This window comes from Lytechinus variegatus, chromosome 9 (assembly GCF_018143015.1).
Source record: "Lytechinus variegatus isolate NC3 chromosome 9, Lvar_3.0, whole genome shotgun sequence".
NCBI classification, from domain to species: Eukaryota; Metazoa; Echinodermata; class Echinoidea; order Temnopleuroida; family Toxopneustidae; genus Lytechinus; species Lytechinus variegatus.
Window position 1 is genome coordinate 37,896,897 of NC_054748.1, and position 14,813 is coordinate 37,911,709.

Below are 14,813 nucleotides of genomic sequence, written 5' to 3' on the forward strand. Positions count from 1 at the left end.
AGTGGTTTGGAAACAACAGAACAAGACAACAATTATGATGCAGGAATTACTTACAAAGATAAAAAATGTTTTGTGAAGTGATTAGGTCAATGATAGTTGTGATGGTGGCAATAATGTTTATGATGTGATTGATGATCAGGGTCCCGTAACACAAAGGTAACGATTGATCGCTAATTTCAAAGAACAATTCTGATTGGTTCATAGTCGGTCTACTTAGCAAAATGCGCATGCAACAATAATCTTGATTGGTCATTTCATTTAGCGATTAATCGCCAACCTTTGTGTTACGGCGCCCAGATCATGAGTGATGGCAGTGGCGTAGGATTTTCCAAAGGGGGGGGGGGCAAAAATTGTTCGCCAAAAAATTTGACAAGCAAAAAAAAAAGGTAAATCACAAATAAAGGATTTTGTAACAGAAAAAAATTGACAAGCAAAAAAAAAGTCTTCAAATTCAAAGGGGGCCACTTGTGGCTCGTCCGGGATATCGCTGTGACTCGTCGGGGGGGGGGGGGGGGGGCAATCTCCCCCCCCCCTTAGGTACGCTAGTGAGTGATGGCTATAATGAGTGTTGATGAGATGATAATAATTATGAATGAAGTATTGATGGTGGTGGTAAAGATGACTTAAAATAAACTACAATTTCACTATTTCCCATTACTAGGCATTGTAGGAGCGCTAAGCTTCTTAAATGTACAAATAAAAACATACATGTACACTAAAATATTTGGTTATTTAAAATAGATGGCCCTCCGCCATTAAACAATGTAGGTCGCAGGGAGTTGTACTTTAAAGATTCCAAAGTATGAAAACAATGGGTTCTTAGGGGTCCCATGGCCACTCGGCTGAAGACATACTTACAGAAAATGGATAATTCAATGACAAAAGTCTGAAACTATATGTAGAGTATAAATAGAGATGAAAAATAAAATTGAATTATTTGCCTTTTTAATTACAAAGGTATCACATCAATCCATAATCTTTCAAAGTTCAGTGCTAACTGTTCTTTGGCCTACACTATACTTTGCCCAATACAATTCTTATTTATAGTCTAATTCCTAGTTGGACTCATTTCCACTTCTTTAAATTAATTTTTTCTTACTTAATCAAATGAAAATTTGGTTCATGAACAGTTCATCTCACCATATATAGTGCGTCCCAGAAAGAATGAAACCGAGATTTATCATAACTTAATTACAAATACAATAGACAAATGGCCTACCATTGTAAAGCTTAGAATCTCTTCTTTGATCTGATATTACTTAGATTATTCCTCATTTGATTCATGCATGAGTGAGCTAAAACAATTTGAAGAAAGGATACCAAAAAGTCATTTGGCGGGGGTATCTGGGTTTCAAAAAGAAAACCACATTGTTAAAAAGTTTAATATCTGCTCTTTAATTTGATACCTCAATTACGGAAAATGGTCAAGAAATAACAAAGTTCTGGTTATTTGAAATAGGGCTTATATTTACATAATTTCATTGAATAAATGTGTTTTCACCAGTTTCCCACAGAAGCTATCGCATGGTGAACAAAAGACTTAATGCATGGCTGATCGTCAACAAAGCGAGGTGTCAAGTGAGTTTGAACGCTAGCCTAGAGAACCTCTTCATTTTATGAAATTATTGAAATTCAAGCCTTATTTCAAATAACCAGAACTTTGTTATTTCTTGACCATTTTCTGTAATTGAGGTATCACATTAAAGAGCAGATATTGAACTTTTTAAAAATGTGGTTTCCTTTTTGAAACCCAGATACAGCCTGCCAAATGACTTTTTGGTATCCCGTTTTCAAATTGTTTTTGCTCACTCATGCATGAATGAGAACTAATCTAAGTAATTTCAGATGAAAGAGGAGATTCTAAGCTTTACAATGGTAGGTAATTTGTCTATTGTATTCGTGATTAAGTTATGATAAATCATCGATAAATGTCGGTTTCGTTTTTTGTGGGACGCACTGTATACTAGTGATGGTCAGACCAAGTAGGTATTAGACAAAATGGGTATAGCCTGTTAAACTAGAATTGGATGAAACCCAACGGAACGTAAACCAAACAAGTGTAGACCAATTGCCAATTTACCCAATTAACACAGATGTTGGTATGGCCACTGAGATTGTATGCCCCAAGTATTAAAGATAAATCATTCCATCATGCAGAATAATTTTTTACTCACAATTTTGAAGACAAATCCTCTACAAAGTAAATCTATCAAGACCTTTGTTTTTGATCCACATTTCATTTCCAATTTCTAATAGTTGTTTAGAATCTCAACAACCCATCACCTCACAAACAGGTCCCATACACAATACAATAACAATACTGGTACATTATATAAAATAGATATATATATTTACATACAAGAACTTCACACTTCTATCTGTACACTATGTACACTTTAAATATGGATGTTTGCATGGTCAAAATTTTTATTGAAATACAGATTGAGTTTGCATTTAATGTTCGAAATACCTTATTAAAGCATTGATGATTCCATCATGTATTGATTTAAGGCATGCAAACTACTTATAAGAGTCCTGCCTGCTAGTTCCTCTGTTGCATTCAACGTCCATCAAGTTGAAATTCCAGGTTTCATTCTTACATGGCACTATAATTTGACATCTTCATGAAGAGATAAAAATGTGTGCGAACTTTGATGTTCCATAATGTACATGTACATGTATGTGTGTCTTTTGCACTCGATGAACAACATGGCCCCGACAAAGAGTTACAATTGATCCAATCAATTGTAACTCTATAGAAACCCATAAGTGTCTTAATTTTTCTACAGGAAATCTGCAAAATGTCCTTAATAAACAAAGGAGATCACACCAAATTGTAAAGAAATCAATGAATTTATGGAAATACATTCATATCTAGAATTTTTTGAAAATAAACATGCATTTTATACGTTGACTTTGCTGGCTTTTCATAGTTGCAGTTGATCAATCGCAACTCTTTGAAAGACGGGGCCCCAGATCTGGGCCCTGTTTGTTGTACAAAGATTTACGATTGATCCGATCAATTGTAACTATGGACGGCCAGCAACGTCAACATCTATTATGCATGTTTGTTCAAAATATTTTCTAGCTGTGATGTATATTCATGCATTCATTGTTTTCTTGAAAATTCACTGCGCTTCTCTTTGCATAAAAAGGACATTGTGCAAATTTTGTGTGGAAAAAATTATGACACTAATGGATTTCCATAGAGTTACGATTGATCGGATCAACGTAACTCTTTGTACAACAGGGCCCTGCATTCCACAGCTTGTTCTCACACCCTCATGCCGTTATTATTTGATGTCTCCATGCGAAAGTTTGATGCGTGCATCCTTTGAGAGTAGAGCATGCAAGTTTCTCTTCTTCATTCAATGTGCATCAAATTAAAATTCCAGGGTCTGTTTGCACAAGGTGTAATACTTTGGCATTTCCATGAAGTAGTTCAATCCGTGGAATCGTTGAGAGTCAAGCTTTTGAAATACTCTTCTTCATTCAATGAATATAATCATATGCATGTCAAATTAGATTTCTAGGGTCTGTTCGCACAAGGTGTAATACTTTGGCATTTCCATGAAGCAGTTCAATCCGTGGAAACGTTGAGAGTCAAGCTTTTGAGATACTCTTCTTCATTCAATGTATATATGCATATCAAATTAGATTTCTAGGGTCTGTTTGCACAATGCATTATACTTTGACGTTTCCATGCAGTGGTTTAATGCGTGCAAACTTTGATAGTCCAAGACGGATCGGAACGCCTGGTGAGACCAACTTGACACCGCCCAAGGGATTGTTCCCAGATGCTATGGGTAGGAAAGAAGAAAGCAAAAACAATTCTTGTCAACAACAGGATATTAATTTCATATTTGAAAAAAAATGCAGATATATGTGCATCAATAAGAAGGCAAACCCAACTTTCATGAATGGACAGCAAGTGCGGAAAACATCTAATCATAATAATACAAATAACAATGCAAATAATAGCAGCCAATTTTTATAAAACGCTTTCCCCAGAATGGCTCAAAGTGCATTACAGCATATTATTACCCCAGTCATTGGATTCATCTAACAAATAACTTAAATGTATGAAACTTATATCCCTTAAATGTATGAAACTTAAATCACTTAAAAGGAAGAAGATGATTCAATAAAATTTGTGTTAATCTAGAGCTGTATATCGACTATGCTGCCATTCAATGACAAAGCAACTTTGTGGAATGAGATTCGTAATAAATAATGAAAATGTGTCTTCCTTTTAGGTGGAAATTTATAAATTTATTTGCTTTTGAAATGATATTTCAGTATTTGAGAGCTACATCTATGTGACTCCAATCCATAATGTAGAGCAAAAAAAATTGAGTTGTTTTTCATTGTCATGGGACAGCAGTATCCATAGGTCAAACTGAAACTGAACACTGAATCAACCAATGTGATATTATTAAAGGTACCCTTTAAGGCCATCACACACCTTACGACCCGACTGGTCTGCGACTGAGTGAGGAGAGATGAATCGCAAGGTAGTCATAAGCCTCGACACCGCACACCTTGCGATCCGATCTGCGACTCACGCATGCGCTTTTTGACATAGCAACTGAGAAAGTGCGCCTCTTACTGGCATGCGCGTTATCATATATGTGTGGTGCAACTCTGCTGTCTGATTGGCTGGAAGTTGGATTGAGCTTGCGATCCAGTCATAAGGATTCGACATGTCAAATCCTTCCGATTTTCCTTGCGACCTTGTGACCGGTATGTGACGCTCAAGCTGACAAGAGCTGTGACGTCACATCTCCCCTCACTCATTAGCAAGCCAGTCGTAAGGTGCGCGGTGGCCTTTACACATTGAGATGAAAGATAATATAAATTTCACATGTTTTCATTCACAACTTAACTATTACACTTTGCTGATTGGCCGAAAAGTTTTGCTGCAGAGAACAAGAAATGATACAAAAGCAATAAATAGATTCTTAGTTGAGACTGTAGGGGAAGGTGGGGTAAGTTGTGGCACTTTTTGCATTTTGCATGTTAGAATTGATATGACTAGTAATATTGTAGAAATAAGTACCTTGCCTTAATAATAATAATAATAATCCGCTTTTATATAGCGCTTAATCCATCGGAACGACGTTTCTAAGCGCTTTACAGATATATTATTACCCCGGTCATCGGATTCAATCAGTCATTCCCTTTAAATTTGATTCTTGGGGAATGTTTTTCACCTATATATAACTTTCTATCCCCACACTGAAAGTCATCGTGACCTTTGAAAAAACCAATGTCAAATGGCTCAACTTGCCCCATATATGGGGTAAGTTGTGCTACCATCTGGGGTAAGTTGAACCACAAAAACTATGTACAAAATGTATGAGGGAAGAACCAGGATATCTATTTTTCATTTAAAGTCTTTTCACTTGCTAATTCTCAATAAATACTAACATCTTCTAAAAGCAAAAGAACTGTCATGTGAATTCGCTCCTTTCTGCCTGCATATCAATGGCTTTTTATATTAAAAAAGAAAATTCTATTATACATCACCATAAGAATTAACATGGCTCAACTTGTTGATTTGGCTTAAATTACCCCAGTCCAAACTTATTGCGATATTTTCACATCCACACATTTCTTATGCATTCATCATGTAAAAAACTATGACAAGAATGAGAATCCATGCCTGGACTAACAATATTGTTCATATTTCTATAATAATTTAAAGACATGTGTTGGTCAAAGGACTTACCTATTTCACACCCTTTTTCACTTTTTTGGCTGAAATTTGTATTTTTCCCTCTAAAAAAGTACTTCTTGTTTAAAGTTGGAAATAAAGTGGTTGGGTTAAGGGTTATGCAATGGGTCATCAATACATGACACCACCACAATGTCTGACTCATTCATTATTAGCCTGGGGGTGGTGGCTCAACTTGCCCCTATGCTCAACTTACCCTGCCTTCCCCAATGCTCATTTTTATTGAATCAACACTCTTGAATTATTAAATGAGTTTGAAAAAATCAGTGTTAATTGGCAAACTTATAACTTTTTATTTATCTGGTTTTGATCCTGCCTTCCCCCATGCTCATTTTTATTGAATCAACACTCTTGAATTATTAAATGAGTTTGAAAAAATCAGTGTTAATTGGCAAACTTCTAACTTTTTATTGATCTGGTTTTGATCCTTCCCCATAACATGTTGAAAGGAAGATTGCAGCAATGATGAAAATTATCAGTGTTGCCAATTTAAAGATCAAAGCTGAGGCAGCCGCAGAGTCTGCACACCTCATGACTGGTCCACGATTCAATTTTGGAACAAATCGCATTTTGCTTTAATACCGGTACTTTCTGAAGATGTGAATGAAAAGTATCTTTGTATTTCAGGAATAAAAGTAACTGAAAGAATACATGTACCAATAAAACAATTTTTAATGATTGCAGGCCTTATTTTGGAGTAAAGGCCAAATTAGTTTCAAATTGTAGCCAATCGTATGATTGTCCCAGCATCAGTACGACTAGATATTCAATTCGCTTTTATGCTAATACGATTGGTAGCAATGTCACAGATTTCAACATAAGTATCTGTTCAATGATTTAGAACCTTGCTCATTGAAATGCTTCATGTCTCAATATTTTCATCAGACTTAACGTTTTTATTCCAAAATTGGGACGTAGACTAACCGTGAGGTATGCTGTGGCCTTTAGGCTACAAGTAAATCCATGATCAGGTAGGGAATTGAAGGAGAATTTGGGAGTTTACCTGATGATGGACTAGGTGCTGGTCTCTTCAGAGCTACAGTCCTTGGTGACGTCAAGGCAACGCTAGATTTACTCTTGGGCGTTGACGATACCAGAGGTTTGGAGGGTGGGGCCGATCTTTTCAATGTACCGGTGCTAGGGGTACGTTTGGCAGGTATAGTGATTGATGAAGGTGTGTGTTTGGACGGCGCAGCAGTCTTCTTGACTGGTGACTTCCGAACTTTTGTCTTACGCAAGGGGGATGCCTTTACCGGTGACTTCTGAACCTTCGGCTTTCGCTGAGGTGATGTCTTGACTGGAGATTCCTTGAGAGGCACAGGTTTGGTTGGTGAAGCCTTGATGGGTGATCTTGTAGACTCTTGTTCTCTGTTAAGCCAGTCAGGTTCTGGTAAATCATTCTCTTGTTCTTCAGAATCTGCTTGAAAATAAATAACAAGCTATGAATAAAAAAACTTTCTTTAACTTTTTTTTAAAGAATGAATTTTTTTTTCTCAAGTGAAGTTACTGCTTCTTCATCTATTACTACTACAAGTATATTCCCATATCTTTAGTTTTCTTTGAACATTATTACCTGTTGATTGTGGTTGTGCTGCATGGACAATTGCGCTCACTTCCTTGGCTTTCCTCTTGGGGGCGCTCTCCATCCCATCATTAGTCTCTTGACTTGAATCTTGTCTGGACATCTCCAGCGCTAACTCCAGCTCTCTGTCAAACATTCGGTCTTCAACTGGTTTCCTGTCAAATACAAACAGAAAGTAATTACACAAGTATCAACGACGGGAATAGTCATGAAGATTTCTATTCATTCTGTTTAATTTCATGATATTACAGGCAATCAATTTTATTATTTGTAGGGCAAAGGTCACTTTTCTGTAAGACACATTTTTTAATATCATGTATGTAGCCATATTTCTGAATAGAAGTAGATGAAAGAAACTTAATTTGTATAAATTGTACGTGTTGTCTCATACACTGAAACCAAAAGATTATCATTTGCTTTATATTCCACATTGAAAACTACTTATATTATCATTATACCGCTGATGATGATAACATAGTTCTTGTATAGTGGATATCACAGGATGATCTAACGTCCCTATCCGCTTCCAACGGACTTGGATAATAGATAAATTACCTATCTTTCCTTTTCCCTCTTGGGGTTTCTTTGAATTCATCATAATCATCATCGATGTCTCTAGATCTTCTCTTTCTCTTGGTCTTCTTAGTTTTCTCCTTATCTTCTTTTAATTTCTTTGCAGCTGGTGGAGTTGGCTCTGTGAAATCACCTGGAATGATGAAAAAAAGGAATGATGGTAGTCATATCAAAGTAATCAAACATCATCATTATCATTATCACTTTCATTAGAAGATTAGTATTATTCTTGAAATCATCATCGTCATCATTGTTGTCGTCATCGTCATCATAGGGAGGCGCGATAGCTCAGTTGGTAGAGCGGGGGATTCGGATTCCGGTGACCCCGGTTTAATTCCCAAGCGGTGCGCTGGTGCCCTTTGGTAAGCCATTTTTCGTCATTACCAGGTCCCTCGGAGAGGACCTCAAGCCGTTGGTCCCCTGGTTGCTTGTTGGATAAGACCAAACATAATGTAAACAAAGTGGATGCAGTCTGTAGACCAAGTAGCTAATTTTTTACTGTAAAATTTACCTTAACCACTTGACTGCTATAGGCTGTAATGCGCACTGACCCCCCTGGTGCTACTGAATGGGACTACATTGTAACAAGTTAGATCTATTTGGGACTACAACTGACAGCAGCTTGGGGGAAAAATTGTAAATAATCTCATCACTTTCCTCATCACTATATCCAATATCCACACAGAAAAATGGCCAAATCGTGGTTTTGGGAACCACTCGTCGATTTGTATACGCGCACTTGTGTACAAAGTGAATAGAGGTGTAAATAGGGAACCGTGCGTGTGACTGAATAAAGCGCTGCGTACGAAGTAAACGGTGGTTCCCAATATTACGATAATGCCAGAAAAATCATCCTCCCCTTCTGACACAGATCTTTCACTAAATTTATTACTCCTATCATCTAAAAGTTTCATCAAAATCCTTCCGATTCACTTCACTGCGAGTCGCCATTTTGAACAGAGCTCTGTACACTATCACTATGGAAAAGTGAATACAAACATTTATAAATCACTGCAAAAGTTTCGATAACTTTTGTGGAATAGCGCCATCTGCTGACCATAGTCTGAAATTTGATAACATGCGCTGTTTTCATCCTAGGTAGATTAACAGCGCGGTGCTGACGTCTCAAACAGAAGATAGGTCAATCACGTAATATTACGTACTACGCAGTCGAGTGGTTAAATACTGTAACTTACCATCATCACTTTCCTCTCCTCCACCATAAGCTGAATAATCCACCTCTTTTCGGGCTCTGAAAAAATGAAAGAGTTAAATAACTTATGTTTTTTTTTAACTTCCGTAAACGGGAGCAATAGCTGGTTGAAACATTCAACAAGAAATGTAACAAGTGGAGAGATGGCTTGTATACATGTACATACAAATCATCTCTCCACATGTAAGAACATGCCAAATGCCTCATGCTAAAACATGCCTCAAATTGAAAAAGTTGTGTTTTCATTTTGATAATTTGAGGCATGCTCTTCATGTTCTTCGAGCAAATCAATAAGTAGAAATATGGGGCCGGTTGCAAGAAAGGGTCTTTCCATTTCCAAGGACCGTCTTTCGTGTCGCCCATCGTTTATGATGCGCTGTATGCGGGATATTTCTAAAATGTATGATAAACAATAAAATCTATTAGCAAGCATTTAAATCAATTTGTATACAATTTCATATGAAATCATTTTATAAACAAAGATTTTGTTTAATTTAATGGATGAATAAAATATGTTTGCAGTTAATTTATTTAAAATGCGTTTCACATGGCGCATCATATTGAATCATAATTGGCGCCAGATCTTTGTAGATTTAAATTCAGAACCTTTTGCCTTTTTGGAAAAATTGATTAATTTTGGTGTAGAAATCTACACCAAAACTGGTGTAGAAATCTGCACTTTAGTATCCAATGTCAGACAGTAGGTGGTTTCAGACCGCCTCGAAGTTCGCCAGTTCCAGGTATTCTCTGATCGGGAAATTTACCCCGATCAGAAAATACCAGGTATTTTGGTAATGTGAAAGCAAACTACGCGTAATTTCCCCGAAAGAAAATACCCGCTAAATAGTAGGTACTTGGCGAGATTACGAGAACGTTCGTGGGGATTTTTCCAAGGTCGCAGGTATTTTGGCAATGTGAAAGCAAATTACGGGAACTTTTAGCCCAGCGTGTCGTTGGGCGCGGCGGCGTGGGTGGCTGCCGGGGCTAGTGATTTTGAATCTCCCGCCTTGCCTGCTTATCAGACCACACTGCGCATGCTCGTTACTTCGGGAACTTATCCCGAAGGATGTGTTTCGGGGCGGTGTGAATGCAGGAATAATTAACGGGTATTTTTTAGACTTAAAAAGTTCTCGTAATTTAACAGGGATTCTTGTGATCGAGGCGGTTTGAAACCACCTATTATGACACAACCGGCAACCTTTATCCTACATAGGCTAGCGAGCACCAGATAAAGACTGTAGTTTTAGAACAAGGCATCACACACCCTACACATGTGTAATCGATTCATGACATTGGATTCTAAATATAATATGATGGGGTGACCATAATTTGTGCACATTTTAAAAATTATCATGAAGTTGATTTTCAATCCAAAAATTCTCAGTTCACACAAAATTAATCACAATCATAAATACCCAATGGAAGGCAGGGGGTCAAAGTCAAATTAGGTTGACGGAATTATAAAGGTCTAAAAAATTTCATGATGATCGACTAGTGCGCGCTCGGCTGAAAGAGTGTTATAAACAAGTGTGACCTTAATTTGCGCACGATCATTTTGTAAAGCTATAGAAAATAAATCAAACAGATAAAGGTAAGTAAATTGTATCAGATGGAAGTTAAAATGCCATAAATTTGGTTGGTATCACATTTTACTTCATTATTTCGATACCTCTGCTTGCCAACTGGTGATTTCTTGATGCTTGCCAAGTCCAAGAAGTTCGGATTTTCTCGGAGCGGTTGCAAAAAGTAATAAAATTTGCCTATGTTTTGCCAATATTATCACAAATTGAGGCCTTACCTTCAAGAAAATGTCCATACTTTTAGTACTCTTAAGTCTCTCTTTCTGTTGGTAATATTAGTTTTTTCAATATATTTATTAGATATTGAGATATTCGACCCTGCGCAAAATTAGGTTACTCGCGAATTAAGGTCACACCACGTACACCATAAATGTAAGCCTTAAATTTTATTCTAAAATCAAAATTAGAACAGATCGGCAGGGCTGGTTCAAGAGGAAAATCAGTCCCAAGGCCAAGCTTCATGAATGAAGACAACATTATATCACGACACTGTGCATTGAACGAGTGGGATAAATTCCAAATAGCCACTCACACAACATGCGAGGTTAGTAATACTAACCTCGCACAACGCATGTGGTTTCATAGTGGACTTTGACGTTTTCATTCATCACACGAATGTGAGGGAATGAAAAACGCCAAACATTTCAGTATTTCTCCACTAATGGAAATTTGTTTTTATGATTTAACTTTTTTTTTAAATGAATTGGAAATTATTTATAAAAGTGTTTTTATCGCTTACCTCCAGTCTCAACCAGGATACTCCGTTCGATCCGTCCTTAATACTGCGGTGGAAAGTACGCAAACAACAATCGAAAAGCAATTTTTCGTATCGAACATTCTCAATTCAAGTCGTCAGCGCATAATAGGAAATTGTACCAAAAATCAACAGGTTGCATCTCATGTATATACTTATTGGTAAAGTACGCCATCTTTTGACAAGATGATGATGAAAGTGGATTGAACGAGCAAGAAAATAATGCTGATCGCCTAGAATGCAGCTAGCTTGCAACACCGTAAACAAAGGTACGGTAGGCACTTAAGAACCAAGTTTGAAAGGACACTCGTAAAATTACGTCAATCTCGCGATGAATAATCATTAGATCGTGGACGTGCGTGTTCAATAAAAACTCTCTGCATGCATGCACTCATCAGTGTGTATTGAACACGCACGACCACGATCTAATGAATATTCATCGGCGAGAGTGACATAATTTTACGAGTATCCTTTCAAACTTGGTTCTTAAGTGCCTACCGACTTTGAAATAATATCGCGCGCCCTCTTTAGGCAAAAGTTGATATCAACGCTGATCAAGAGGCATCTACGTGAAGATCACGAAAAATGCTCTTATTTTATTAAAAAAACAGCAAGGAGAATTCAACAAACGATCCATATGGCAGTAGAGGCGCACGGCCAATATGGGAGACTCTCTCCAATAGGGGAGACAATCTCCCACATTGGAGACTTGCTTTGCAAAAGGACAAAAGAAACAACACCAACAAAAGCATGATTTTTTCCACCCAAAATTTTGTCTCACTGAGGTCAGAAGCCCATTTGTTTTGTGTGTGATTGACAACAAAAATCCTTATCAAAACAAAAGTAGACGGTGAATTTTTAAAGTAGACGGTGAAAAGGGTAAATTTGTCATGAGGAATCTGCTTATCACATTTTTATTTGCCGCCAAGGTAATCCTTTTGCCGCAAATGTAAACAAAGGAAATTAGTCTCCAAAACTGGAGACTGTCTCTGAAATTGGATACCCAAATTCTTTACAAAAGTCTCTGATATTGGAGATAATTTCCCACATTGGAGACAGTCTCCAATATTGGCCGTGCGCCTCTACTGTATGGTTCGGTAAGTGTCTAGCTCAAATATAATGCTTAGCTACGATGTAAAGTCATAGTTATTTTAGTAAAAAGGGTGTGAAAGATTCGCGTGCACCGGTGCATATGAATCCTTCACACACGAGACGATTTGAACCCTTGAGTGCCAAATAGCCTACAATTAGCTATATTACATGATTTTTTATTTTTTTTTAAATACAGACAAATTATACATCACTTGAAAGGTTTTTTCAAGACAAATTCAATGGTGAAGACCAAATTACAATTGGAGCACCATAACTGAAGATATGGCCTCTTAAAGGGACGCTATACGCGGAACTTTTCTGCCACCCAAGACAAGTACCCATTGGGTGGCAGATCTACAGGTACTTGTAGATCCAAGAAACTTCCATACTTTTTTTTCATGTAGGTTACTAAGTTAATTTGACTAAAATGCAACACAAGAGGTGATCTTGTAGAGCATGGCTGTGTTACCTTCATATTTTTCTTATTCAAACAGCTTCTATTTGTGAAAATATAGTATACAAGAAGAAAGATAACAAATTAGAATAAGACAAGAGAAGTGCATGGGACGCTTTGCGTTGTTAAAAAAAATTAATCAACTCTTGGGGGTCTCATTCCTCAACAGACTTTAATCAGAAAATAAAAATGAATGTCCCACTATACTTCCTGGTATCTGTAAGATTTATATCATTCAAAAGTAGAAAATTAAGTTTTGCAAGTAATTTTTTTTTTCTTTCTGTTTGTCCATGTTCACTCTGTATTCTGTATAATTACCATGATGTCTCTTTTTGTTTGCAGATCTGAGAATGCGAGATCAGACAGCTGGAGCTGCAACAGTAGCTAGAAATGTACTCCACTGCTTAGAATTATAGAATATATTAACATTAAAAATATTGGAATATATAAAGTTAAAAAGCAAGTCTCTGACATTATCTGAATTTCTACTACATTTAAAAAAAAAATCACATTTACAAAATAATCTCCCTCCTAGTAAACATGATAAAACAGGGACCCATTATTGTGTACATCATGTGAATTGATGAGACAGCTTATTGATATGATGACACAAAACAACAGAATATATAGTCATGTACCTATTCATTTTAATACCAGTACCAGGCAGCAGTCAATGCATGGTCTGCGCCTGTACACCATGAAAAAAAAACGAGACTGGAATTAAACTTGCTTTAATTCCCGCCTGTTTTTTTTTCTTGAAATATTAAGTTGAAATTATCATTAATTTATCATCAATACACATAATTCATGCAGAAATCAAATGCACAACTTATCACCTACAACTAATTTCAATGGGTTTAACAATAACATACATGCATCAAGTACCACACCCACGGCCACCACGCCCACTCACTCCTTTCGGTCAGCCATGGCACCAAAATCACGATCTAGGCGGCACAACATGGGCCTGCATTCGCCTCTTGCGCAGCTATGCGACACATTCTTATATATCGAAATTAGATTTTCTGATACAAATACACTTCAAAGAATTAATTTATATCTGATATTTGACTGTTCCCTGGGAAATTTTCTGTTTATACGGCTTTGAAGTAAGAAAATAGAAACATGATTTACCTTAAGTGTCCAAAAAACTCCTTTTTGTAACGAAAAACATTGCCGACATTGAACTGAAATCGTCACTAACTTGTAGAAGAAAGTCTGCCGATTTTAATGATACATAACACATGGTTATTTGATGCCCCTAGAGGGCATCAACAAGTAAAAGTAACTTGCAAGATTAACCCGGTTCTGGAGTCATATTTTCCAAAATGGCGACTTCCATCGTGTGACGACGGACAGGTGGTGCTCTCGAAAACGGCCTTAAAAACAACATTTTGGCGATGCAAATGTGAGTAAATTGACTATAAATAAGAAGTTTAGATATAATAGAAACAGATCGTAACATTTTATGAAAAAAGGATTTGAAATGTTGATACACTGGCTCAATGAATTTTGCCCATTTTGTGTGTTGGCAGAATAGGAAATGTGTTAAACGCGAACCCGTTGCGATCGCTACTACAATCTCATCATTAATTCACAAACAATGAACGACAGATATTTCTATGTGTGGGACCGAAGCCAAGCAAGGCAAAGCCTCTCACCTTGATGATGATCTGCGACTGTCAGCCATATCAAGATGAATGCTTCATGAAATTCAATCTTTTGGGCTCAGATTGGATAAACAGCCGATTCGAATAAGCTGATCTGGTTATTTTGTAAGATCTTGCCACTTTACTTCACCTCTGATCATCGAGACTCCATCACTCAG

At 37.0% G+C, this 14,813-nt stretch overlaps 1 protein-coding gene across 1 annotated transcript; it reads right to left on the reverse strand.

Moving 5' to 3' along the window:
- Window positions 1-3,289: 3,289 nt before the first annotated feature.
- LOC121420954 (nuclear ubiquitous casein and cyclin-dependent kinase substrate 1-like) lies at window positions 3,290-14,813 on the reverse strand. Its single transcript, XM_041615513.1, has 6 exons — window positions 14,647-14,813; window positions 9,089-9,144; window positions 7,875-8,025; window positions 7,311-7,474; window positions 6,741-7,154; window positions 3,290-3,800 (listed from the first exon to the last, which is right to left on the reverse strand). Exons 1-6 carry the CDS (start codon window positions 14,673-14,675, stop codon window positions 3,685-3,687), a joined length of 930 nt encoding a protein of 309 aa, XP_041471447.1. The 5' UTR covers window positions 14,676-14,813; the 3' UTR covers window positions 3,290-3,684.

What these genes read in the sequence shown, in the direction of transcription:
- LOC121420954 (XM_041615513.1), bottom strand. Translation starts at nt 14,675, where the DNA reads ATGGCTGACAGTCGCAGATCATCATCAAG. An exon ending in AGGAGAGGAAAGTGATGATG is followed by an intron (nt 8,026 to 9,088) that starts GTAAGTTACAGT and finishes TCATCATTCCAG; the next exon opens with GTGATTTCACAGAGCCAACT. An exon ending in AGCACAACCACAATCAACAG is followed by an intron (nt 7,155 to 7,310) that starts GTAATAATGTTC and finishes ATTTTCAAGCAG; the next exon opens with ATTCTGAAGAACAAGAGAAT.